Raw genomic sequence first — 28,000 nt, 5'->3', positions numbered from 1 at the left:
ATATGGAAGAAATCAGGTTCACAAAAGGATCATGATCAGTGGAAATGTGCGAACACAAATTATTTTACGGGTATTGTTTCTGCAAAAAAACAAAATTTTCCAAATTTTATCTCACAGGTGAATGGGAATCTGAGAACTCTATTTAATTATGTCTACATAGAATTAATAAGAATGATCATCTGATTTATGATGATCTCCCAGAACGTGAATTTGTGAGTTTTATTTCAACAAAAGGTAGAACTAATTTGGGAAGAACTTAGTGAGACGACTCCTCATAAAACAGATAATGATAAGAGTTTGTGTATGACCCCATTGAACTATGAAGGGTCATTGATGTTTAATTCATATGAAAAAGTTATCAAGGGAAATGGTTTTGTTTGCTTTGAAACCATCTCTTTGTTTGATTTAAAATCAGTATTGAGGAAAATAAAAACCTCAAACTGTTCACTGGATCCCTGTCCAGCAAAAATCTTTTGGGGATTTTCAGATAGAGTTCTTGAAGGGTTAGTGCTCTTTATTAAAGCCTCTCTAAAATTGAGTGAAGTTCCCTCAATTTTGAAAAAAGCTGTGGTTAAACTCCTTTTAAAGGAGAACTTAGATCCTAGAGATTATAAAAACCATAGGCTGATCTCAAATTTACCTTTCAGAGCTAAAATTTTAGAGAAACTGTTTTTTACTCAACTTTCAGACTATTTACTTGATTATAATGTAGTTGATGATGCCCAAGAAGGCGTCAGAAAATATCGTAGTACAGACACTTTGATGATTTCCTTGGGGAAGAAACATCTCCTTATCTTGGATAGGGGTGAAATGTCCCTATTGGTTTTGATTGATCTGTCTGGTGCATTTGACCTTGTTGATCATTCTATTTTATTAAATCGTTGTGAAACTTTAGGAATTGGAGGCCAGGTTTTGAAGTGGCTTTCTAGCTTTCTTCAGGATAGAGAACAATTGGCAACTTTCCAAGGTTTGTTTTCTTCTTCACGTAAATTAAAGTTAGGGGTCCCTCAAGGTTCTATGCTTTCCCCTCTTCTTTTTAATTTGTTCCTTACTCCATTGGGTAATTTGATAGTCTTTTGGATTTACCACATTTATTTATGCTGATGATATACAAATTTTGGCTCATTTTGGAAGTTTGCCTAAGGAGGTTGTAAGTAGATTGAATTCTTGTTTACAAAAGTAAAATTGGGTCTTACCTGCTAATTTTCGTTCCTGTAATACCACAGATCAGTCCAGACCAATGGGGTTTATGCATCCCTACCAGCAGATGGAGGCAGAGAAGAAAAACCTTTGAGGCACTGCTACATAAACGAGAGTGCCACCTGCAGTCCTTCAGTATTGACCTGTACCCAAACCAAGATTAGAAATCCTCCCCCATACCAGGGTGAACCGAAAAACCCTAGGGTTGGATACCTTTGATCTAGAGACCGACATAACTCCAGTATCCATTCAGTCAAAAAACCACATGATCCAACAAAAAACAGAACAGATTAAATTGTAAGAAACTCTTTAATATACCAAGAAAATACCAGGAGAATCAGTCTTTCAGCAGCAATACCGGGGTGGGTCTCTGAACTGATCTGCGGTATTACAGGAACGAAAATTAGCAGGTAAGAACTAACTCAGAGAAGGTGGTGGTCATATCGGTTCCGTTTCACTCTTGCACGTTATTTAAATTATATGTTAGCTGTTGGTATTTAACGTCCTTGGTCCCAGTTCGACGTAACCCCTGTTCTATGTTATGTTTTTCCAATAAGTTGTTTCACTGTAAACCGATGTGATATGTATCTTTACATGAATGTTGGTATAAAAAAGTTCAAAATAAATAAATAAATAAAATAACTTTCCTTTCCTGAAAATACCCAGATCAGTCTAGACCAGTGGGATGTACCAAAGCAATCCTACACCGGGCGGGAACCCGAAAGACCCGCTCTCAACACACTTTCACGGAAAGTAGCATCCTCTTGCGTCCGAACATCCAATTGGTAGTGCTTGGTGAAAGTATGAAGCGAGGACCACACTGCGGTCCTACAGATCTCTTAGGGAGACACCAGCCGGCACGCCACCCAAGAGGCTGCCTGCGCGCTAGTCAAATGTGCTTTCAGACCCGTCGGAATGGCTCGACCTTACAAATATAGGCTGAGCAAATAGCCTCTTTCAAACAACGAGCCAAAGTAGCTTTGGAAGCTTTCTCTCCTTTCTTTACTCCACCAAACACCACAAACAGAAGGTCCGATCGCCGAAAGGAATTAGTGAACTTCAAATAATGTAACAGAGTGCAGTGCACATCCAAAAGATGGAGATCTCTACCCTCTGCCAAATCTCTAGACCATTCCAGGAAACCCGGTAATTCAACTGTCTGATTCACATGGAAGGCAGAAACCACTTTTGGCAAAAAAGGAAGGCACTGTACACAAGGACACTCTGTTGTTAGAAATACGCAAAAAAGGATCGTGACAAGATACAGCCTGAAGTTCTGAAATCCATCTGGCTGAGCAAATTGCAACCAGAAACAATGCCTTCAACGTAAGGTCCTTCAAGGAAGCCCATCCTAAAGGCTCAAAAGGCACCTCACAGATAACCCGCAAGGTTAAACTGAGGTTTCAATCTGGGCATGTCTTCTGAACTGGAGGTCATACATGCTTCACCCCCTTCAGGAATTGGATGACATCAGGATGGGAGGCCAAAGACCTACCCCACACCTTGTTTCTGAGATAACCCAAGGTAGAAACCTGGACACGGAACAAACTATAGGCCAAACCCTTGGACAAGTCCTACTTTAGAAAGGACAAAATATGCGGAACAAATGCCGACAGAGGATCCAGCTGTTGCTGTGGACACCAAGTCTCAAAAAACTTCCAAACCCTGATGTACGCCATGGAAGTAGTAGGCTTTCTCGCCTGCAGAAGGGTAGTAATTACTGGTTCTAAATATCTCTTCATGCGCAAGTGCTGCCTCTCAAAAGCTAAGCCGCGAGACAAAGTGATCCTCTCGATTTGAATATATGGGCCCCTGCTGCAATAATCCCGGCAGATACGCCAGTTGAAGAGGTTCGACCACTGCCAGATATACCAGATTCGCGAACCATGGATGCCACGGCCATTCCAGTGGCACCAGCACTACTATGCCTTGATGCATTTCTATGCGCCGTAACACTCGACCTATGATGGCCATGGAGGAAACACATACAGAAGGATCCCCCTCAGCCACGGGCACACTAGGGCATCCAGCCCTACTGAACTGGCTTCCCTTCTATGACTGAAGAATCTTGTCGTGTTTGCATTGGTTCGCGTTGCCATGAGATCCAGCTGCGGAACCCCTCATCTGGCACAAATGTGATTCCAGGCTTCAGGGGACAGCTCCCACTCCCCGGGATCTAGCTGCTGCCTGCTGAGGAAGTCCACCTGCACGTTGTCTACGCCTGCTATGTGGGAGGCTGCAATTCCCGAGCCACCATGTGACTCTTCGTTTCTCCTTCACGGTTGATGATATGCCACCGTTGTCACATTGTCCGAAAACACTCAAACCATGCGACCCTGAACCAGAGGCAGAAACTCTTCTAGGGCTCTGCGCACAGCCCTCGTCTTCAGATGACTGATAGTCCAGGGCGCCTCTGCCAATGACCAAAGCCCCTGGGCAGAACGACCCAGGCACACTGCTCCTCAGCCCTTGAGGCTCTCATCTGTGGTCACTACCACCCAATCTGGAGCCTCTAGGTCCACTCCTTTTTACAGGTTGTTCCTCGACAGCCACCATGAAAGGCTGGACCTGGATTCCTCTAGAAGAGGCAACAGTAGATAAAACTGCTCTAACATCAGATTCTATCTGGACAGCAGCACTTCCTGCAGCGGCCACATGTGAGCAAAGGCCCATGGAACAAGATCCAACATTGAGGCCATAGATCCCAGCACCTATAAGTAATCCCAGACCTTGGGCACTGGCAGATGCAACAGCATTGTCTCCTGCGCCTGCAGCTTTGACAATCTGTCCGCTGTTAGGTACACTCTGCTCTCCTGGGTATTGAAGCAAGTTCCTAGATATTCCAAAGATTGAATCGGGACCAGGTGACATTTCACCACATTGATGACCCAACCCAGAGAGCCGAGAGTGTTCATCACTTGTTGAATGGATCGACCGCACTCCTCCTCCTTCTTTGCCCAGATAAGCCAATCATATAGATAAGGATGGACCAGAATTCCTTCTCGTTGCAAGGCTGCCGCCACCATCACCATCACTTTTGTGAAGATCCGGGGCGCCGTGGCAAACCCGAAGGGAAGAGCCCGAAATTGGAAGTGCTGGCCCAATACCTTGAACCGCAGAAACTTCTGATGGTTTTTCAAATGGGAATATACAGATAAGCTTCAGTTACATCCAAAGACGCCAGGAATTCTCCTTTGTGGATCGCCGCAATCGCTGTACGCAACGTCTCCATTCGGAAACGTGGCACCCGCAAGCTTAAGTTTACCTTCTGCAAATCCAAGATGGGGTGGAAGGTGCCCTCCTTCTTTGGTACCACAAGATAGAATACCTCCTCCGCCCCTGCTCGCTTACTGGCACCGGAATTATGGCCTCCAGACTTATTAACCTTTGTAAAGTCCCCTCTACCGCTTCCCTTTTGTTTCAAGAAGAGCAGTGGGACTCTAGAAAGGCTTCCCTGAGCGGACACGAAAATTCTATGGCGTAACCATCTCTTATAACCTCCAGCATCCACCGGTCTGAGGTAATCTTCCAGCAAGCCTGGCTTCATTGGGAGGCCTTATTGCCTCCAGTCCCCTGTCAAGACCCGCTTCTGGAGGACCTGCCAGCACCCTGAAATATCTGCTGGCAACCAGACGATTGCTTGGAACCCGAAGAGGAAGTCCCTCTGCCAGACCGAAAACGGGAACGGGATGGAAAGACCTTCTTATTTCTCTTCTTATCCTCTGGCAGTCTATCTCCCTTGGATTCCCCCAGGGATTTCATCAGCTGGTCCAGGTTCTCCCCGAAAAGCAGCTTCCCCTTGAAAGGAAGATTACTTAGCTGAGTCTTGGACCACAAGTTCGCTGACCAATTGCGCAACCACATAAGTCTGTGCGCAGCCACCACCAAGACCATATTTCTAGCTGAAGTACGCACCAAATCATACAAGGCATCTACCACATAAGCCACCCCAGCTTCCAGGCGAGCCGCCTGAACAGGGGTGAGCACACCAGACGAGGCCTGTTCCTGAGGCTTCTGGATCCAGCACAAGCAAGCCCGCTGCATCATGCTAGTGCACACTGCGGCCTGCAAACTCAAGGCTGACACCTCAAACATGCACTTCAACAGAATCTCCAAATTGCGGTCCTGGACATCCTTCAGAGTGCCGGACCCCGCCACCGGAATCATAGTCTTCTTAGTTACCGCAGAGACCGCAGCATCTACCTTAAGAATCTTAAGATGGTCCAAATGCTCTTCCAGCAAGGGATAAAGCTTTGCCATCGCCCTCCTGACCCTCAAGCCTGCTTCCAGGAAATCCCACTCCCACTAAACAGCTTCTGAATCCTTTTAGGGATGGGAAAGGCCCTGGGTGGCCCCCGCAGTCCATCCAGAATTGGACTGACACCCTCATTATCTGACTCTTCCTGAGTTAGCTTTATCCCCAATTCTTCCAACACCTGTGGAATAAGGGGCTGAAGTTTCTCCTTCTTAAACAGGCGGACCACTCGAGGGTCATCCCCCTCGGTCCTGGCCCCTCCACGAGATCCGGGTCATCTTTGCTCACATCTGGATCTGGGGTCTGACCCCCATCCGGGTCCCCATCTGGATCTGCTCCCTGTTGCAACACAGCATCTTCATGCATCTCGTCCAAGTCATCCAGATCTCTGAAGTCACCCTCCGCACAAGCACCACATAACTCCAGGGGCTTGAGCATGCGCCCAGAACCACCTGTCGAAGCCATCCTAGGTCTCTTGGGCCCTGGCTTTCTATCTCTGGATCTCCTCTCCCCCTGAACTCTTTCTAGCCAGAAAGGCCTCATGCATCAGCAGGACAAATATGGGGGAAACCCCTTGCGGGCCTTCAAACCCCTGCTCAGGGAGACTGGACTCCGTATCTGCTCCCTTCTCCTGACCATCCTCCGGTTCCTGCCCTGCAAGAGAATGGGGGAGGGGAGTCACCGGGTTCCCCATCGGCTGGAATCCCCTGTCTGCGATACCCCTCGGGAGCAGCAGCAGCGGAGAACATCCCCCCCCCCCTTTAGCGCCTGCTGCAGTCCCCATGGATCGGGAAGCCCACCTGGACTTAGAAGCCTTAAGGGAAGATCCTTGCCCTCCCGACGCACAACCTGTGCAGAGGGAGCGAGAATTCAAGCAAGCAGACCAGAGCCCGCAGGCCATGCAAGCCTCCACACGTGGCTTGTCCGCCATAAGGCCCTCGAATTAAAATTGGCCCTAGATCACCGCAGCGGGGCAGGCCACACATGACTACCCTTCTGAGCCATGCAAAGATGCATGCCTGCACCGAAACAACCGGTGAGTAGGAAAAACAGCAAAATGGCCATAATGCCGCGCAACACTTGCAGCGCTCAGCACAGGTTTCCCCGCTGGGGAAAAGTAATTTTACATGGCCTCTCTCACTCTCCCCCCTTCTTGTCGGCCACGGAAGATCCCGCTGGCCAACCGTGCCAGCACTGTACCACAGGTCGAATCTCCTGCCTCCTTCAAACCTGATTCTCCTGTCTGTTTTCTTTCTTTCTTTTTTTTTTTAAACAAGCTTAACTCAGAGAACAAGAAAATAAAAAAGGGATACTTCCCTGAATCGAGCCAGCGGTATACAGGAGGGGACTTCGGAATACCAAGATGGAGCTAGTATCCTGGCTATCAAGGTTCCCGGAGGCAGCAGGCCACAACAGCCAGGGGTATCCAACCCCGCGGTTGCCTGGCTCAACCCGAGGGATGGCCCACGAAGGAACCTAGTACATCGGGGAGCAGAATTCAAACGCCAAATCTCCAAGTCTCACAAATCAGTTAGAACTGCAGGTTTGCACCTCTACCATCTGCTGGAGACAGAGACATACTGAGGGACTGCAGGTGGCGCACTCATTTATGTAGCTGTGCATCAAAGCTTTTTTTCTCTGCCTTCATCTGCTGGTACGGATGCATAAACCCCACTGGTCTGGACTGATCTAGGTATGTTCAGGAAACATTTCTCAATGGTTTGTTGAAAACAAGTTGGTTCTTAATACTAAAAAGACTGAGTTAATGAAACTTGGATTTGGGGATATTCCAGTGGATCTTGGCTTGAACAGATCATAGTTAATGCTGAAGGATCAGGTTAAATCTTTGGGGGTGATTTTGGACTCATAATTTTCTTTGGAAAAACACCTTGCAGGTAGCATGGAATTCCTATCCCAGGTTGAAATTACTAAGACAATTGAGAGCGTATTTGGGACAAACAGCTCTTAAGGTGGTGGCTTTTGCCTTGGTTCTTTCACAATTGGACTATTATAATGTGATATTTTGGGGATTGCAGGGTAAAGTGATTCATAAATTACAATTTCTTGCAAACACTGCTGCTAGAATTGTCATGGGAAAATCTCGGAGAAATTTGGCAAAACCATTACTAAGGGATTTGATTGGTTATCTATTGAGGACAGATGCAGGTTTAAAAATCTGGTGTTGACATTTAAAATCTTAAATGGCTTAGGCTCTCCTTCTTTAAGGGGTTCTCTACAATGGCATGTATAAAAAAAAAAATTACGCTCTTCTGGACGATGATATCTACAACTCCCTTCCAGGAATATATTTAAACATTCTCGCCTGGGTGTTAGATCATTTTCTAATGCTATTCCAAATTTATGGAATAGGTTACCATTGGATGTGAGAGAAGAGGAAAATTTATTAAGATTTCGGAAGAAACTAAAAACCTGGTTTATGTCTACTATCTGATTTATAACATTACTTGGTCTGCTTGAGATGTCTCATCAGGGTAAAACGATGGGGGTAAAAGCTGGATATGAAGGGCTGTTTGTAAGTATTGTTTTTTTGTTTTTAAGTTTTATGTTATGATTTTATTATGAAATAATTAATTTTGTGTGTTACTTATGTACATCGCTTTGGGTGATGATTTTTATCTGTAAAGCAATTAATAAATGACTATAAATACATAAATAAAGAGAACAAAATATAGTAGGGCAGATAAATCTCAAATGTCCATTATCTTCAAACTTAAATAGATTTTTGTTTATAGTTTCACAGATACATCATCAGATATTTCCAAGCCTGTAATGGGTTACACAGTCCCTATACACCACAGAATTTTCAAAGCACACTTTTTCGTTTTCCTAAATGGTTCTAGGCAAGCCACTGAAAACCACCCTCTAAATTTGTACTTTTAGAACCCCTGGAGGAGGGAAGAGGGGAAGGAAAAGAAAATTATTCCTTACCTGCTAATTTTCGTTCCTGTAGTCCCATGGATCAGTCCAGACGGTGGGATATGTCTCCCGTCCAGCAGATGGAGTCAGAACAAAAACTTATGGGGGAGGTCCTATATAACCTCACCTCCCTTGCCTCAATTCTCAGTAACTAGACTAACAAAGCCAAGAAGAGAAGAGACGGAGGGATCAAGTAACTAAACGCACTCAAGGCAACGTTAGACCAAAACCGCAACTGCAGAAGAACCCCAACGGAAACTTGCGAACAGAACTGTAAGAAAAAAAGTCCCTGGAACACCAGAGAGCCCAGAGATGAATCTGAATTGACATTCGAGCAGAGGTGTCTCACATCAAATCCCCCAAATATAGGGAGGGCATCTGGACTGATCCATGGTACTACAGGAACGAAAATTAGCAGGTAAGGAATAATTTTCTTTTCCCTGTACGTACCAGGATCAGTCCAGACGGTGGGATGTACCAAAGCTTCCCTACTATGGGTGGGCCATAGACAGCCCCGCTCGATTGACTCTGTCCCCGAAGGAACCAAAAGTTGGCGCCCGGACGTCCAGGCGATAGTGTCTCGCGAAGGTATGGAGCGACTTCCAAGTGGCCGCCCTGCAGATCTCCTGCGAGGACACCGAATTACTCTCCGCCCAAGACGTAGCTTGAGAGCGAAGGGCGTGAGCCTTAACTCCCAGTGGCGGGTGCCGTCCAGCACCAAGATATGCGGCGACAATCGCTCCCTTCAGTCAACGGGCGATGGTCGGTTTGGAGGCCATATGACTCTTCTTAGGTCCCGACCAAAGGACGAACAAGTGATCCGAAAGCCAGAACTCATTGGTGACCTCCAGATAATGCATCAGACATCGCTTAACATCCAGCTTGCGAAGATCACTAGAATCCGTCGAGGAAAAAGAAGGCAATTCAACCGACTGGTTGAGGTGAAAGGCCGGGACCACCTTGGGTAGAAAAGATGGTACCGTGCGCAAAGAAACCCCCTCGTCAGTGAAACAGAGGTATGGCTCTTGGCAGGATAATGCTTGAAGTTCGGAAATGCGACGCACTGAGCTGATCGCTACCAGAAAGATCGTCTTGAGATTGAGATCCTTGAGGGTGGCGGCCCGAAGAGGCTCAAAAGGTGGTCCACTCAGAACGCGGAGTACCAGGTTGAGATTCCATGAGGGACAAGGGGGTCGTAGCGGTGGCTTCAGGTGCTTTACCCTCTTGAGGAAACGCAGGATATCCGGAAGAGATGAGAGTAGCAAGTCGTTCCCGTTGTGAAGAAAAGCTCCCAAGGCCGCCACTTGAACCCGGATGGAGTTATAAGCTAGTCCCAAGTCCAGACCAGCCTGCAAGAATGAGAGAATCTGTGCCACCGAGGCATGGGTTGGCTGAATGGTATGTGACACGCACCAAGTCTCAAAGACCTTCCACACACGAACGTAAGTAACAGAGGTGGACGTTTTCCATGCTCGCAGTAGGGTTGATATTACCGCCTCTGTATACCCATGACGCCTCAACTTATGCCTCTCAAAAGCCAGGCCGCAAGACAGAAGTGATCTGCCTCCTCGAAAAATATTGGACCTTGTCGGAGAAGACGCGGAAGATGACTGAGACGTACCGGACCCTCCTCTGCCAGGTTGAGGAGGTCTGCGAACCACGGCCGTCGAGGCCACTCCGGTGCCACCAGGATTACCAGACCATGACGACCCTCTATCCTCCGAAGTACCTTTCCCATAAGGGGCCACGGAGGGAAGACATATAATAGGATCTGCCGGGGCCACAGTAGTACCAGGGCATCGACCCCTTCCGCGCCATGCTCTCTTCTGCGGCTGAAGAAGCGAGGAGCCTTTGATTTGCCGGCTGTGGCCATGAGATCTCCCCCAGTGCCATACTATCAGATGCATTGCTTCCTCCGAGAGTTCCCATTCTCCGGGATCTAAGTGCTGACGGCTTAGGAAGTCCGCCTGCACGTTGTCCACGCCTGCAATGTGTGAGGCTGCCAGGCGTAGCAAATGGAGTTCCTCCCATTGCATCAGCTTGTCTGCTTCCAACGAGACGTGACGGCTTCTCGTGCCTCCCTGGCGATTTATGTATGCCAACATGGTCGTGTTGTCCGAGAGAATCCTGACCGCCCGATGGCAAACCAGTGGGAGGAAACCCTTCAATGCTAAGCGGACCGCTCTGGTCTCCAGGCGGTTGATGGGCCACCGTGCTTGATCCGTCGTCCACAGGCCCTGGATTGATCTCGACTGACAGACCGCTCCCCAGCCGGAGAGGCTGGCATCCGTGGTGACTACTACCCAGTCCAGAACCTCCAGGGATACACCCTGGGCCAAGTGGTGAGGATCCAGCCACCAGAGGAGGCTGACTTGTGTTGGTCTCGGAATCGGGAGGACCGCCTGAAAATCCCGCGATACCGGTTTCCACCGGGATAGCAAGGCCTTCTGGAGAGGACGCAAGTGCGCAAAAGCCCACGGAAACAGATCTATAGTGGAGGCCATGGTTCCCAGGACCTGTAGGTAATCCCACGCTGTGGGGGAAGAGAGCGCAGTGAAACGATGAATCTGCTCGCGCAGCGCTTGTGCCTGCTCTGGCCGCAAAACACCTTTCCCTTCTTTGTGTCGAAACGCGCACCCAGAAAATTCAACGACTGGGATGGAATGAGGTTGCTCTTGGCATAGTTGATGATCCACCCCAAGGAACGGAGCAGTTGTACCACCCTGTCGACCGCTCGATGACCCTGGGTTAGAGATTTCGCCCGTATGAGCCAGTCGTCCAGGTAGGGATGCACCAGGATTCCTTCCCGGCGTAGAGCAGCCGCCACTACCACCATGACCTTTGTAAAAACACGTGGCACTGTTGCCAAACCAAAGGGAAGGGCTTGGAATTGAAAATGTTGCCCCAATATCTTAAAGCGAAGGTAGCGTTGATGCGCCCGGTGGATCGGGATATGAAGGTACGCCTCCTTGAGATCCAGTGAGGCCAGGAATTCCCCTTGATGCACTCCTGCCAGTACCGTGCGGAGGGTCTCCATACCAAACCGCAGAACCCTGAGGAACTTGTTGATGGTCGAGATCCAGGATAGGCCGGAAAGTGCCTTCCTTTTTGGGCACCACGAAATAGATGGAATAATGTCCCCGGTCCAGCTCAGAGACGGAAACTGGCACTATCGCCCCCAGTTAGAGGAGACGGTCGAGGGTCTGACAAACGGCCCTTCGCTTGTGAAGGGACCAGCATGGGGAGAAGAGAAACCTGTCCCTGGGGGCGCGAACAAAATCCAAGGCATAGCCATCTTTTAGAATATCCAAGACCCACTGATCCGACGTGATTTGGACCCACTCTTTGTAGAAGAGAGCAATCCAGCCCCCTATCCTGGGAAACGGATCGTGGGTCGGCCTGGCATCATTGGGCTGATTTTGAGGACGTGCCAGGGCCCTGTCCTTCCTTTCCTGGCCTGCGCTCTCGAAAGGACCGGTTCCAGGTATGCGAGCGAGATAACGGAGCCTGGGGAGTCTGCTGCCTCGTAGTCCGAGACCGACGCTGAGTACGGAACCGGTTCCTGGTGGAACTGAAGGATCTTGTGGCACGAGGCCGATCCTCCGGGAGTCTATGGACTGCATTCTCATTGAGGGATTTGATGATCTGGTCCAGATCCTCCCCGAAAAGGAACTTGCCTTTAAAGGGAAGCGATCCCAGCCGGGTCTTAGACGAGTCATCCGCCGACCAGTTACGAAGCCACAGGAGTCGACGAGCTGAGACCGCAGCCACCATTGAGCGGGCCAGAACCCGGAGAAGGTCATATAGGGCGTCCGCTCCATAGGCGACCACGGCCTCCAATCTATCCGCCTGTTGGGCCTCCGCAGCCGGCAAATCCTGGAAAGTGAGAAGAAGTTGTACCCAGCGAAGACCAGCTCTTAGCGCTAGTGAACTGCAGATGGCCGCCCGAATCCCCAGCGCTGATACTTCGAAAACTCTCTTGAGATAAACTTCCAACTTTCTGTCTTGGATATCCTTCAGCGCCGTGCCGCCGGTAACTGGGATGGTGGTACGCTTCGTGACTGCCGAGACTGCGGAATCCACGGCTGGGACCTTGAGCAGCTCAAGAAACTCCTCCGGAAGGGGATAGAGCTTTTCCATTGCTCTGCTGACCCTGAAAGTGGTCTCAGGTGAATCCCACTCCCTGGAGATTAATTGTAAGAAAGTGGGATGAGTAGGAAAAGCCTTAGCTGGCGGACGAAGGCCCGCCAGAAGAGGATCCCCCTTCCTAACCTTGGGATTGGGCACTGCCGGTTCCGGGGGGCATCAATGTCCATCTCCTGCAGGATGTGGGGAATAAGGTCGTCCAGCTCATCCGATTGAAAGATACGGAGGACCCTCGGATCGTCTCCCTCCATCTGGGCCGCCAAGATGGGGTCGTCTCCGGCTGGATCCAGGAGAGGGTCCCCCCCGGAATCGAGTGTGATCCTCGGGGTGGCGCAGGGGGGTCCCGGGAGGACCCGGCATTCTCCCGGCTGGCTGAGTACTGCCCTGGGGGGGTCCCCCCCCAGGAGTGGAGCCGTGTGCGCCAGTTTGGGGGGAAGGAGGCCCATGAAGAAATCCATAGATTGGGCCCTGCTCTGTAGGAATGCCTTGTGCATTAAGTTAATAAATTCCGGGGAAAACGAAGGGACCCCCGAGGGGGGGTAAACAGAGGCCTCCTCTTCCTGAAATCCTGGCTCCAGCTCCGAAAAAGGGGCCAAAACAGGTGGTACCGCTGTAATCGGGGCCTCCGTGTCCTCCTTGGAGATGCCGGCGTCAGAATCTGAAAACAAAATGGCCGCCGTTCCCGTGCTCAGCGGGAACAGGGCCTGCCGCTTCCTAGCCACGTGGTCCTGCCCGCGGGTTCCTGCAGCGTCCCCCTGTTGTCAGCTGTCCTCCCCGTCAGGGAGGCAGCTCGCGCAGAGCCCCTCCCGCGTAAGTTGTCCCCCCTGCCGGCCGCATGTTGAGCAGGCCGCTGATCGCGGCATCGGGAGTCCAAGGGGGAGGGGTGAGAAAGCGTGGCGAAGTCCTCGGCGCCTGGCTGTAGAAAACCACGGACCGCCCAAAAGAACCCCACCGACTCGGAGGAACCGCCGGGGAATCGGACCTCCCGGCGGCCGGCGGCCCCGGGGAATGGCACATCGCGGAGCCGCAGGTCGGCAGCAACCGGGGGGGGGGGGGGGGGGGGGGAGAGAGGTTAGCACCACTAACGTGCACCCCGGCGGTCAGGCGCAGTCCACAGCGAAGTTGTGAAGAGCACTAAAAAGAAGGCAAGGAGTCACGTGATGTGGTGATCTGGGATAGACGTGTCTGCCCTAGCTCCAGGTGACCACCTCGAGATCCATATCAAATCTACGGCATCCGCAGCTTTTAAGGCTCCTCCGAACATCTGTGTCATCTGCCTATGAATATCGATCGGTATATGAGCAAATCGCCGGCCACCATGCCTCCCAAGTTGGTGAAAAAAGACAAAGAAAAAGCTAAGCTAGGAGAGGACAAAATGGCCGCCGCTGGGGAAAAACCGAATGCAGGCCTAGCAGATGAAGAAGCGATATTGGCTTTAACCACCGCGGTAACTGCGGCCCTGGCTCATAAATTGGACAAGATCTCTGAACAATTGTCTACGCTACAATCTGCGCTGGCAGAACTTCCCCCTCGAGTGGAAACATTAGAGCTCCGAGTGGGAGTTGTTGAAGACGAAGCGTTGGCCACGGTGGGTAAAATTCTCAAAATGGAGAAGCAGATCCGGACGCAAGAAGATCGCATTGAGGACATGGAAAACCGTTCGAGGCGAAATAATTTGCGCTTCATTGGGATCCCAGAATCTATACCGGATTTGGATCTAGCAGATCAACTTACCCAGTGGCTTCCATCAGCGCTTAACATCCCGGAGCAGCTGGCTTCATTAAAAATAGAGCGAGCTCATCGCCTGGGAAATAAGGCTGGCCCGAACCAACGCGCTCGAGTGGTGATAGCCCGTATTTTGGACTTTGCGGACCGGCAGAAGATTTGGCACGCGTCCAGGAAGGTCTCACCTCTTAAATTTCAAAATGAGCCAGTTCGCATATTTCAAGATTTTTCGGCGAGGGTTGCGGCGAAAAGAAAGGAATTTGGCCCTGTGTGCTCGCAGCTTGCGGTTAAACAAGTGCGGTTCGCATTACAGTACCCTGCAAAATTACGCATTTGGCACGAAGGGCAAACACAGGCCTTTGAAACTGTTCCTGAAGCACAAAAGTATCTTCAATCAGCTCACCTCCTGACCCGAGAAGACGCCGGAGCGACAGCTTCGTCTTGAGCTATAGCAGACGCCGATTTTAGGCGACATGTGCTGATGCCTGCAGGTTCATTCGCTGGCATGGATCAGATCAGTTCAAATTTGCAAAGGAGTTCTAAGTTTAAGTTAGTTCCCCTGGCACGTTTCCGGGGTGTACTGCCCCGGTTATTCAAGATGCGGAGACTCTGATGCAGTGACAGTTTCCTTTCCTGTATTTTTCTCAATCTATCTCCCATGATTGCATCGGGAATCCTTCTCTACATTGATTTGCTAACTTTCTTTTTGGTACTTTGGGCTAACTGTCTAAAGGGGATACTTCCTTATTGATAAGTTTGGAATGATTGCGGATTTTTGACTTTAGCTGCTTTATGATTAAGAGGTGGTCACCTGAACACACGGTTTGGCTCCTACTCTCATTACTGAGAGCTTGCAAAGATGGGGAATGAATGGTGGGGGGGGAGGAGGGGATGGGCACGGGGAGGATGGGTGGGGGGAAAGGGAGCTCAGGGGAAAGTTCTGTCCAAATGGCAGCGGGTTACTGTTTTGTAATTTTTGGGTTCATGCATTGTTCCTTTACTGTGTTTTCATGTTCTGGGGATGTGTTCCATTGGGTAGCTCTGATTTTACTGCATTGTCTGAGTTTAAGTGTATACCATACTTTCCTCTGCCTTATTTTCATGATCTAATGCCATGGCACCTAAGGTGAATTATCTGAGCTGGAATGTGGCGGGTTTGGGCACCCCGGTCAAAAGGGAGAAAGTATTAGCTAGATGTCACAAAGATAAGGGGGATGTCATATTCTTACAGGAGACACATATGACAGACAATGAACACAATAAGCTGAAAAATAAAAAGGGGTACACGCAGGTTTTCTTTTCTTCAGGGACCAGCAAACGAAATGGTGTTGCCATATTGATTAAAGGTTCTGTTCCTTTCCAACTGGAAACGCAATGGTCAGATACAGAGGGAAGGTATATAATTATTAAGGGTGTCCTATATGGTGCCCCTATTTTATTGGCATCCATTTATGGCCCCAATAAGTATGATCATGGGTTTTTTGCTCAGTTGGTAGCCCGGGTTTCAGAGGCGGGTTCGGCTTCTGTTATCCTAGCGGGGGACTTCAATTGTTTAGCGGATCCCCTTTGGGATAAGTGTTCAACCAGTCCTGCGTCTCCTTTAGGCAAGGGAAAGGGTATTTCCTTTTTATGTCGTACCTTACAGCTTGTTGATGTATGGCGGGCACTCCATCCGTCTGAAAGGGATTATACCCACTATGCTAGGGCCCACCCGACTAAATCAAGAATTGACTATATATTAATTTCGGAGTCTCTGTTCTCTACAGTTGAGACTGCAGCGATCGGGACCTTAGTTATATCGGATCACTGCCCTGTACTCTGCACTCTGGGGGAATCCACTAATGTACCTTCCTTGTTTCAATGGCGTATGCCGGAATGGCTTGCTACCGACACCGCCTTTAAAGCATTTCTGATTGGGAAATGGGAGCAATATATTGAGTTTAATGGGCAACACATGGAGAATCCAGTCCTTTTCTGGGAAACTGCCAAGGCTGTTCTCCGAGGTGACATTCTTCAATACACCATAAGAAAAAAGAGGCAGCAGAATGCTCAAATATTAGCTTTGGAGCGGAAGCTGAAATATTACAAGGCTCAGTGGAACAGGGAGAATACTGCTCTTTGGGAAACCAGATTTAGGCAAACTCAGGTGGTTTTGAATGATTTATTACACCAAAAGGCCACTGGCAATTTATTCTCCTTTAAACACAAATTATTTTTACATGGTAATAAGCCAGGCAAGCTATTATCTCGCTTGTCCAAAACAAAAACCCCTTCTAAATTTATCTCTCATATTAAGAAACCAAATGGCTCTCATGCTGTCACTACGTCTGAAATAGGGCTGGTGTTTCAAGACTTTTATAAGCATCTGTATGCCTCAGAACCTCCAAACACCTTAAATCAGACTTCTTTTTTCCAGAATTTACAGTTGCCTGTACTTTCTGATTTACAACGGGACTCTCTTAACAGACCCATAACGTCTTTGGAGATAACGAAAGTCATATCAGACCTCCATTTACATAAATCACCAGGGCCAGACGGACTGACTTCCTTATTCTACAAATCCCTTAGCGGGCATCTTGTACCGTCCTTGACTACACTCTTCAACCATATGATCTCTAGTGGGGTATTACCTGATACAATGAAAGTAGCAGCTATCACGATACTGCCTAAACCTGGGAAAGATCCGGCAGAACCAGGGTCATACCGCCCCATTTCCTTACTCAATCAGGATATTAAGGTATATGCCAAGATTTTAGCGAACAGATTAAAATTTGTGTTGCCCGACCTTATCTCCCCAGAACAGATGGGCTTTGTATTTGGTAGGCGCCCGGTGGTGAACATTCGTCGCCTATTGATCGCTTTAGAGAGCTGTCATCGCAAGGGCTTGGTGGATCCTTTGTTGGTCAGCTTTGACGCTGAAAAAGCGTTTGATCGGGTGGCTTGGCCCTATCTCTTTGCTGCCATGGAAAAATTTGGCTTTTCGGGGTCATTTCTTGCAGCGGTTCAACTACTATACCGGGATCCCAAAGCTTTTATTTGTATTAATGGCTCCACGTCTCCTTTATTTACTTTAGAGCGGGGTACGAGGCAAGGTTGCCCTCTTTCCCCTCTTCTTTACATATTATCCCTGGAACCTTTAACTCAAAAAATTCGCCAATCTTCCTCTATTACAGGTATTAAAACAGGCCCTATTGAACAAAAAATGATGTTATTTGCAGACGACATGCTAATGGTGCTCTCTAATGCCCGGAAGACTTTACCTTTCTTACTTGAGACAATACAGACCTTTGGCACTTTCTCGGGACTGAAACTCAATCTCACTAAGTCCGAAGCCCTAGATATTACAGGCTCTCTCCAACCCAGTTGGCCAGACTTCCCCTTACTTTGGGCCCAAGACACGATTAAATATCTGGGCATCAAAATACATAAAGACCCTATGTACTGGTACAGATGCAATATTATCCCCCTGTGGCGCACATTCCAATTAAAACTACAGAGTTGGAAGCCCTTACCTCTGTCTCTCTCAGGCAGAATAGCCTTGGTAAATATGATTCTGCTCCCTAAACTTCTATACATCTTGCAGATGGTTCCTTTTTATTTGAAATCAAAGGATATATGTCTCTTATATAAACTTTTGGGTGCTTTTTTCTGGAATGATAAAAGGGCCAGGATTGCCTTTACTACGTTAATCGCACCTAAATCAAAGGGTGGTTTGGGAGCGGCGAATTTAAGATACTACAATATTGCTTGTTTACTGCCTACTTTGCGGGAGTGGCTGGGTTATAGCAGTTCGACAGAAATTTTAAGGTTAGAACAAGCAGCCCACCTTCCGAGAAATCTGGCTTATTTATTACATTCTACTGGGGAGGATCTTCCTCGGAGTACGTCCCAAGGCTTAGTTGTAAGGGGATTGCGGAACTGTTGGAAATTTCTTAGACAGTTCTTGAATCTTGAATGGAAGGTATCGTATTGCTTGCCATTGTTGCATAACCCGGACCTACCAGCGGGAATACCTGTTAAAACTCTGACCAAATTACGTGACAAAGGAATCATAGATTTGCTCCCATTCATGGATCTACAGACCAATCATGTTCACTCCTTTGCATACTGCTGTACTAATTTCGGTTTTGATTCCTCTGATTGCCTTACTTACTTGCAAATTTGTAGTTACATTCGGCATTCGGTACTATCCTGTAAGAGGGCAATCACCAATGGGCCTTTTCAGAGATTTATACATATTAGTGGGCTTAAAGTGGTAAAGCTTTCCATGTATTATAGATATCTGCATGAGTCTTTTCGTTACGCTATATATGATAGTAGCTCTGTTGCCTGGTCCACTGATTTGGGATCTGAAATTACAACCAAGGCCATGTTACTAAGTGCCCAGGCTGTACAAAAGGCAGTCCTTAGTGTGTACATGCGAGAACTACATTTCAGGGTTACCCTCAGGATGTTATTTTGGCCAAGGAGGGCTTTCCTTGCTGGGATTGCCTTATCAGGGGCGTGTCCTAAATGTTCACAACTTAATGCCTCTTTGTTACATTGCTTGTGGGACTGTGTGATAATACAACAATTTTGGACTATGATTTCCCAACTTTTTTCAGAGCCCTTCACAGCGAGCCTATGTTTGCTGGGAATTCGTCCGTTGCATGGGGCCACGCACGCGCCGAAGACCTTGCTACTTCATAAAAGCCGGCTGACGGCCCTTAAAATCATTCTACGACATTGGATCTCACCTGCGCCCCCATCTCTACTCGAATGGAAAGATGCCATGTTGGAACTCTATCTCTTGGAGCGTAAATCGCTTCCAATGTCTTCACAGGCCAAGCAAACTAAATTCAGCAATGTATGGTCTCCCATCCTTCAGACGCTACCTTTAACTGCATCTGATCTGACCCAATAATCTAGAAGTTGTTAAGTATTGCCTTTCATGAATATGTTGGGCTTCACGGGCCAGCTAGAATCCATATGAATATTAGGCTACCTGGTGTTCTGCGGACAGTATTCCAATGTTTGGCTGTTTACCTTTTATCCTTTATCCTTTATCCCTTGTATCTTAATCCTACTTGCTGACCAGTGAATGTTTGGACAACTGCACACCTGAGCGAATTGGGAGGGGGGAGGGAAGGTGATAGGGTGGGGATTGAGCTGGGAAGGGTGAGGGTGGGGTGTTCTGCTCTACTTTGCTTTGCTTTGTTTGTTTTGTTTCGTATACTGCTGATATTTTATAAGAGTGTACAGAACTGTTGATGGTTTATGGTTCACAACTGGCCTTTTTTGGTTCCTTATTGTTTAGTGTTCGGAACCTAATTTTTCTTTTCTAATCTTCGAATGCTGTATGCCTCTTCTAAAACTTTAATAAAAATCATTACAAACAAAAAAGAAGGCAAACCTAAAATGATAAAATCACACACTTACCCCCCGACAGCCTGAAGGAAGCAAGACAGAAGGTAGGAAGACAAGGGAACAGACCTGTCAGCAAGCGTCTGGGATGGAGAGCCAAACAAATGACTCTCCCAGGCTTAATGCTACCCTCCTGTCCTAACCCTTTTTTTTTTTTCCCAACTTGATCCCTCAGCAAAGAAAACAGAGAAAGAGCCTAGAAGTCCTAAGCTACTGTGCTGGGTACTGACAGTCCCCTGCTCACATCTGCTGGAGTCAGAAAGATACTGAAAACTGAGGCAAGGGAGGTGAGGTTATATAGGACCTCCCCCAGAAGTTTTTGTTCTGACTCCATCTGCTGGACGGGGGACATAACCCACCGTCCGGACTGATCCTGGTACGTACAGGGAATTGCATGTTTCCTGTTCTGATGGAGCAATGTGCATGTGTATATATATATCTCTGGGTGTGTATTTGCTTGACAAAGGTTGGTGAGAAGAAGTAGCTGCCAGCTACCACTTAAGTAAGATTAAATCTTGGAGGATTTCTATTCATGAACCTCCTAGGTAGAGGAATTGCAGATATCACACTTCCAGGAGTAGTCAACCCAGCTACTTATTAGAAGCATTCAAGATGGAAAACCCAAGTCTTGATATATAAAGATAACTCAGTGACATCTGGTGCACAGCTAACTTATTAGGGGGCAGATTTTAAAAAACTACGCCCGCGCAAACGAAAGTACGCCGGATTTTAATAAATACGCGCGTAGCCATGCGTATCTTTTAAAATCCAGGGTCAGCACGCGCAAGGCAGCACAAATCGGCAGCCTGCGCACGCCGAGCCGCGCAGCCTGCCTCCGTTCCCGACGAGGCCGCTCCGAGAGGGAACTTTCCTTCCGCCTCCCCCCACCTTCCCCTCCCTTCCCCTACCTAACCCACCCCCCCCAGCCCTAACTAATTCCTCCCCTACCTTTATTCCAAAAGTTACGCCTGCCCAAGGTCCGGGGGCTGGTCCAGAGACCGCGGCCACGCCCCCGTCCCGGAATCACGCCCGCGGCCCCGTCCCGGAACGCTCCCGATGACGTGCCGGCAGCGACACGCCCCCAACACGCCCCCCCCCCAGGAAAGTCCCGGGACTTATGCACGTCCCGGGGCTTTGCGCGCGCCGGCAGCCTATGCAACATAGGCTCGGCGTGCGCAGGGGGCGCTTGGGGCAGGTTTTCGGGGGGTGCGCGCGTATCTTACGCGCGTACCCCTTTGAAAATATACCCCTAGGCTCTTATACAGAAGTTGAAGTTCTCAGGTAAATCCTCCCTCCTGTTCCCCTGTGCCAGCTGTTATTGTAGAGAAAAGAGACAGATTACAGCAAGTCTTGTATGAAGTGTCTAGTTTAACATTCAAGTCTTATCTTACAGCACAGAGCAGCATCCTTTGCCAGACCTGCAGCTTTGGAGTCTCTCCCTGTCTCTGGAGAGTCACAGCAGCTCCTGTTGAACTTGGAATTAGATCAGGAGCCAGGTCCTGCATTTTAGGTGCCCATAGGACCCGGCACCTGGGATTTTTTTCTAGCCCTGATAAAATGGCAGCTCCTGTCCAGCAATGTGTCTGTGGATGGCAGATGATAGAAAAGGCAAATTTACCCCGTGACATGAGGACGCCGTGAATCTCCTTGATGACCTTCTTGTACAGCTCCTTCTGCCATTCTCCCAGAACGTCCCACTCCACTTCCAAGAAATAAGCAGCGACGTCACTGAATGTGACCGATGCCTAGAACAGCAAATAGGACACCCTCAGCCCCTCTCTCTCTCTAGCTTCATTATAACATGCGTGTAAAACTGTGTTACATGGCCTCAGTAAGTGAGATCAGCAATCTGGTAGATTATAGCATGAAGAGAACTCTCTCCTCTTAAATCTCCAGTATTTTAAATAGATTGCTTGGTCACCAGTGAAACAATGGAAACCTCATGTGCTGGCTGATTCAGCAAGAGGAAAGAGGAAGAAAGCGCAGTTGCTTACCTGTAACAGGTGTGCTCCTAGGACAGCAGGATGTTAGTCCTCACATGTGGGTGACATCATCTGATGGAGCCAGGCATGGAAAACTTCTGTCAAAGATTTTAGAAACTTTGACTGCCAGACTGAGCATGCTCAGCCTGCCGCTATCCACGCGAGATCCCCCTTTCAGTCTCACAACACAGCAAAATACAAGTGAAAAATAAAACAACAAACCGAAGGTGAACTCAACATCATGGGGAGGCGGGCAGGATTCCTGAGAACTAACATCCTGCTGTCCTAGGAGAAATACCTGTTACAGGTAAGCAACTGTGCTTTCTCCTAGGACAAGCAGGATGGTAGTCCTCACATGTTGGTGATTACAGAGCTATTTAGCCAAGGAGACCACAGAGGCCGAACAAGGGGCCAACAGACACAACACAAGCCTAAATGAATTCTTTGCTTCTGTGTTTGCTAATGAGGATATTGAGGAGATACCAGTTCCGGAGATGGTTTTCAAGGGTGATGAGTCAGATGAACTGAACCAAATCACTGTGAACGTGGAAGATATAGTAGGCCAGATTGACAAACTAAAGAGTAGCAAATCACCTGGACTGGATGGTATGCATACTAGGGTTGTGAAGGAACTCAAAAATGAAATTTCAGATCTATTAGTTAAAATTTGTAACCTATCATTAAAATCATCCATTGTTCATGAAGACTGGAGGGTGGCCAATGTAACGCCAATATTTAAAAAGGGCTCCAGGAGCGATCCGGGAAACTATAGACCAGTGATACTGATTTCAATGCCGGGAAAAATAGTGGAAACTATTCTAAAGATCAAAATCACAGAGCATCTAGAAAGACATGGTTTAATGGAACACAGCCAACAAAGATTTACCCAAGGGAAGTCTTGCCTCACAAATCTGCTTCATTTTTTTGAAGGGCTTAATAAACATGTGGATAAAGGTGAAACATACATAGAAACATTGAAATGACAGCAAGCTCCCACACTTATTTTCCCATACTTATCTGTTTCACCGACCTCCAAGTTCAGGGCCCTTGTTGGTAACTATTTGATTTGAGTTTCCTGCCTCCCCCTGCCGTTGATGCAGAGAGTAATGTTGGAGTTGCATCCAAGAAGAAGCAAAAGGCTTACTGCCGCATCAAGCAAGTTACCCCAATGCTTGTTTACCCAGACTGCTCAGATCAATGCCTTGTTGGAAGTTGTCTGAATGTAAATCCTCTTTTCCACATTTCCCCCTCCCTTTAAAGCAGAGAGCAACGCTGTTTATGCATTCAAAGTGAAATATCAGGCTTAATTTTTATAGGGTAGTAACCGCCATAATAAGCAAGCTACCCCCATGCTTATTTGAACCAGTAGATGTAGTTTATTTATTCAAGCGCAAGCTCAAGACCTGGCTCTTCACCAAAGCATATACTTAAAGGCCCCGTGCTCTCATCTACACCCTCCCTTCTCTGTCCCCTCTTGACTTGGTTTTTCACTAAAAGCGGGTGAGTCCCCGCTTGAACTGGCTTCTCCCTAAGCTTACACCATTCCTCTTCTCCCTCCCCTCTGTATTACCCTTCCCCCCTCCATTCCCTACCTCTCCCCCCCCTTCTCACCTCACCCCTTCCCTGAACTATTGTTATTTTATATTATTCCCTATAATTGTACATTTTGTATATACCTGCAATCTTCGCTTACAATAATTCACTAATCTAATTTTATTCTTCTGTCACTTCTCCCCCCCTTTTTTTTCTCTTCTTTTACCTTCTTGTAATCATGTTATTCTAATTTTAGTTTAATGTTTTACTTCCCCTACCTTTCCTCATGCTCTAGTTATTATGTTCCAATATTTTTTAACTGTATTATGTTAAACTTGTTCGATGTAAAGCGCCGCCACTGGCACTAGTTTCTTGTTACGCTGTGAACCGATGTGATATCTTTGATGAATGTCGGTATATAAAACCGTTAAATAAATAAATAAATAAATAAATTTGGATTTTCAGAAGGTGTTTGACAAAGTCCCTCATGAGAGGCTTCTAAGAAAACTAAAAAGTAATGGGATAGGAGGCGATGTCCTTTTGTGGTTAAAAGACAGGAAATAGACAGTAGGATTAAATGGTCAATTTTCTCAGTGGAAAAGGATTAACAGTGGAGTGCCTCAAGGATCTGTACTTGAACCAGTGCTTTTCAATATATTTATAAATGATCTGGAAAGGAATACGATGAGTGAGGTTATCAAATTTGCAGATGATACAAAATTATTCAGAGTAGGTAAATCACAAGCAGATTGTGATACATTGCAAGAGGGCCTTGCAAGACTGGAAGATTGGGCATCCAAATGGCAGATGAAATTTAATGTGGACAAGTACAAGATGATGCATATAGGGAAAAATAACCCTTGCTGTAGTTACACGATGTTAGGTTCCATATTAGGAGCTACCACCCAGGAAAAAGATCTAGGCATCATAGTGGATAATACTTTAAAATCGTCAGCTCAGTGTGCTGCAGCAGTCAAAAAAGCAAATAGAATGTTAGGAATTATTAGGAAGGGAATGGTTAATAAAACAGATAATGTTATAATGCCTCTGTTTTGCTCCATGATGAGACCGCACCTTGAATCCTGTGTACAATTCTGGTCGCCACATCTCAAAAAAAGATATAGTTACGATGGAGAAGGTACAGAGAAGGGCGACCAAAATGATAAAAGGAATGGAAAAGCTCCCCTATGAGGAAAGGCTGAAGAGGTTAGGGCTCTTCAGCTTGGAGAAGAGACGAGTGATGGCAGATATGATAGAAATCTACAAAATCATGAAAGGACTTGAACAAGTTAATGTAAATCTGTTAATTATTCTCTCAGATAATAGAAGGACCAGGGGGCACTCCATGAAGTTAGCAAGTAGCTCATTTAAAACAAACTGAAGAAAATTCTTTTTCACTCAGTGTTACGCTCTCCTTCTCCAAAGGGGAGGAGCTAGCAATCTGTTTACGCTCACCTCCTCCAGAGGGGAGGAGTTAGTAATCTGCTGTCACTCACTCCGCCAGAAGGGCGGAGTTGGCAAGCTGTTTTGCTGTGCTCCTGAAAGGGGAAGGAGTAGCGATATGACATGACCTGCTCCTCCAGAGGGGAGGAGTTAGCTATCTGTAATTCTATTAGCAAGCTGTTGTTAGATGCTCCTATAAGGAAAGGAAGTAACAAGCTGTATCAATCTGCTAAGGAGTAGCAATCTGTTATGGATCAACTCTCCAAGGAAGAGGTGTTGGCAATAGGTATATAGTACTTCGTTATTGAATAGCAATATATCATGCCCCCTGCTACGGAGTAGCAATCTGTCCTCGAGGATCGCCGGGATAAGGGGAGATAGCTCCTCTCTTCTGAAGAGTCGCACGACCTTGGGACCATCCCGATCCGCTGCCAGCGCTCCCTTGCCTGTCCCCGGCTGGGCTGGACCCTGGTCATCGGGCCCCTCAGGCCCTCCTGTGGCCCCCGAGGCCGACCCCTCCTCCTCCTCCGAGGTAGAATCTGTTTCCGAGTCCCGAGGGACTCCTCGTGTCGGCCTCTTTTCCCTGGGTGGGCCCGACAGTTCCCTATGCCGGGCCGACCTCTTCTGGGGGTGAGAGCGTCCCTCCCTGCCCCCTGGGACCTTTCCGGGCTTGTGCTTGGACCTCTTATATTTTGCCAACTTTTTAAGTAATAATGCAAAATCCTCGGAGAAGGACTCCTCTGAGTCCGAGGAGCCCTCCCCTGAAACGAAATTTCCAGATTCCAGGCCCCCCGGGGGCTCCCCTCCCGAGGCCCGAAGCTGAGGAGAAAGCGGAGGTGGCTGGCCGCCATTTTCCATGGCTTTCCTCGTGGCCTCCCGGACTGAATGCAAAATGGCCGCCGTTCCCGCGCTAAGCGGGAACGGATCAGCCCCCCCGACTTCTGAAGGCGCGGCGGCGAACGGGACGCCCGGGAACGGCCCCCCCGACCGCCCTCCGACGGACCTTCGCCCCCGGTAACACAATTGCTGCATATGCCTTCGCGGGAGACCCCAATTTCTACAGGCACTTCATTCCTCATTTCTCACAGATGGTCGCCCTGCTTACAGCGCTCACAAAGAAAGGAGCCACTCCCAAGGAATGGCCCAAAGAGGTACCAACCGCCTTCGCCAACCTGAAACAGGCCTTCCTCCAAGAGCCCTGTCTTCACCACCTGGACCCTACTCGCTCCTTCGTTCTGGAGGTCGACACCTCCTCCATCGCAGTCGGGGCGTTTCTGGGCCAACTCACTGCCAAGGGGGTCTTCTACCCATGCTCTTACTTCTCCCGAAAATTTTCCCCAGCGGAGAGGAATTATGGCATTGGGGATAAGGAGCTTCTGGCCATAAAACTGGCCTTCGAGGAGTGGTGCCAATTGTTGGAGGGGGTGCAGCATACCATCACTATTTACACCGACCACAAGAATTTGGAGCACCTTTGCCATAACCAGCATCTGAATGCCCGCCAAGCTCTCTGGTCCCTGTTTTTTAGTCATTTCGACTTTGTGGTGAAGTATAGACCAGCCGCCAAAAACATCAGAGCTGAAACCCTCTCACAGTCTTTTGAGCAGAAGATAACCCAGAACCTACTAGCTAAATCATTGACCTAGCACGTATTCTGCTAGCCGCTTCGCAGACTGTCCCTCCGGGAAAGACAGTGATCCCAACCCGACTCCGCCAACGGGTACTGGAATAGTCTCATGACTCTCGGGTTGCAGGACACCCAGGTCGTGCCCAGACCATCTCCCTGCTCAAACAGCACTATTGGTGGCCTCTGATGGACAGGGACGTGAAGGCTTATGTGGATTCGTGTCCCACCTGTGCCCGACATAAGCCTTTGGTGGGATGACCTTGGGGACTGTTACAGCTGCTACCAGCTCCCAAGGAATCCTGGACCCACTTATCTACTGACTTTGTGGTAGATCTCCCCCCTTCTAGCGGCAACCACATAATATGGGTCATCACCGACAGTTTTTCCAAAATGGAGAAATTACTTACCTGATAATTTTGTTTACCTTAGTGTAGACAGAAGGACTCAGGACCAGTGGGTTATGTGATCTTCTGCTAGCAGATGGGAGAATGAGTCAGATTTCAAAGCTGACATCACTCTAGATATACCCCTGCAGTAACCTCAGCTCTTCAGTATTCTCTTCGAAAAGACATTGTGGATATATCTTTGCTTAAATAACTTGATTAAACTTGATTAAAACTTGATTGAACTGGTTCAATTGATTTCAAAACTGGAGACCGCCAGTGCACTCAACCAATTAACATCGACACCGGACAAACTGTGGGTGTCTTGAACTAGGAGTAGGCAACTGCTTATCCGTATTTGCTTAGTCTCGAGGTTTGCTTTCCGAGGTCCTCCTTCTCTGGGGCAGCTGTGGGCGGGATGCTGAGTCCATCTGTCTACACTAAGGAAAACGAAATTATCAGGTAAGTAATTTCTCTATTTTCTAGAATGTAGATGTTATATGTAAACCGGCGAGATGTTCCCAACGTTCGTCGGTATATAAAAGTTATTAAAATAAAAATAAATAAATAAATAGTCAGATGGACTCAGGACCAGTGGGACATGCAAAAGCTACTCCCAGATAGGGCAAGAGGCTGCCCGTGGCCCACTTAGTACTGACCTGCGAAGGCTGCGTCTTCTAGGGTCTGAACATCCAGGCAGTAGAACCTGGAGAAGGTGTGAAGGGAGGACCATGTCGCCGCCCGACAGATCTCGGCGGGTGATAGCAGCTTGGTTTCTGCCCAAGATACTGCTTGGGCCCTAGTAGAATGAGCCTTAACCTGCAGTGGTAAAGGCTTTCCTGCCTCTAAATAGGCTGCCTTGATTACTTCCTTGATCCAGCGGGCTATGGTTGCCCGCGAGGCCGCTTCTCCTTGCTTTTTTCCGCTGTGAAGAACGAACAAGTGATCCGTTTTACGCACCGGTTCCGATCTTTCCAGGTTTCGCACCAGGAGTCTGCCGACATTTAAGATGGTGAAGAAGGAGTGAGTCTTCCGAGTCCTTATGTTCATCCGGAGATGGTAGGGAGATGGCTTGGTTCAAATGAAACTCGAAAACCACTTTCGGTAGGAAGGAGGGGACAATGTGCAGCTGTATGGATCCAGGAGTGAACCTAAGTAACTGTTCCCGACAGGATAGCACCTGTAGTTTGGAGATGCGACGAGCAGAACATATTGTCACCAGGAATACAGTCTTCAATGTTAAGAGGCGTAGTGACAGACCACTCGTTGGTCTGAAGGAAGCCCCTGCTAGGAAGTCTAATACCAGATTGAGATTCCATAGGGGCACCGGCCACTTTAGGGGTGGCTAGAGTTTTTTAACCCCTTT

The 28,000-nt window shown here is 48.1% G+C and overlaps 1 protein-coding gene across 1 annotated transcript in view; it reads right to left on the bottom strand.

Moving 5' to 3' along the window:
- The window catches only part of LOC115080662 (zinc finger protein 665-like), a 202,676-nt gene that overhangs the window by 70,946 nt on the left and 103,730 nt on the right, over positions 1-28,000 (bottom strand). The window contains exon 7 of the mRNA XM_029585002.1: positions 21,285-21,411. Coding sequence (XP_029440862.1) covers positions 21,285-21,411 — 127 coding nt within the window. The remainder of the gene's footprint in view (positions 1-21,284; positions 21,412-28,000) is intronic.

The sequence above is a fragment of the Rhinatrema bivittatum genome, chromosome 19, assembly GCF_901001135.1.
Source record: "Rhinatrema bivittatum chromosome 19, aRhiBiv1.1, whole genome shotgun sequence".
NCBI classification, from domain to species: Eukaryota; Metazoa; Chordata; class Amphibia; order Gymnophiona; family Rhinatrematidae; genus Rhinatrema; species Rhinatrema bivittatum.
Note: the sequence above shows the minus strand (reverse complement) of the source record. Positions and strands in the feature narration are given on the sequence as shown.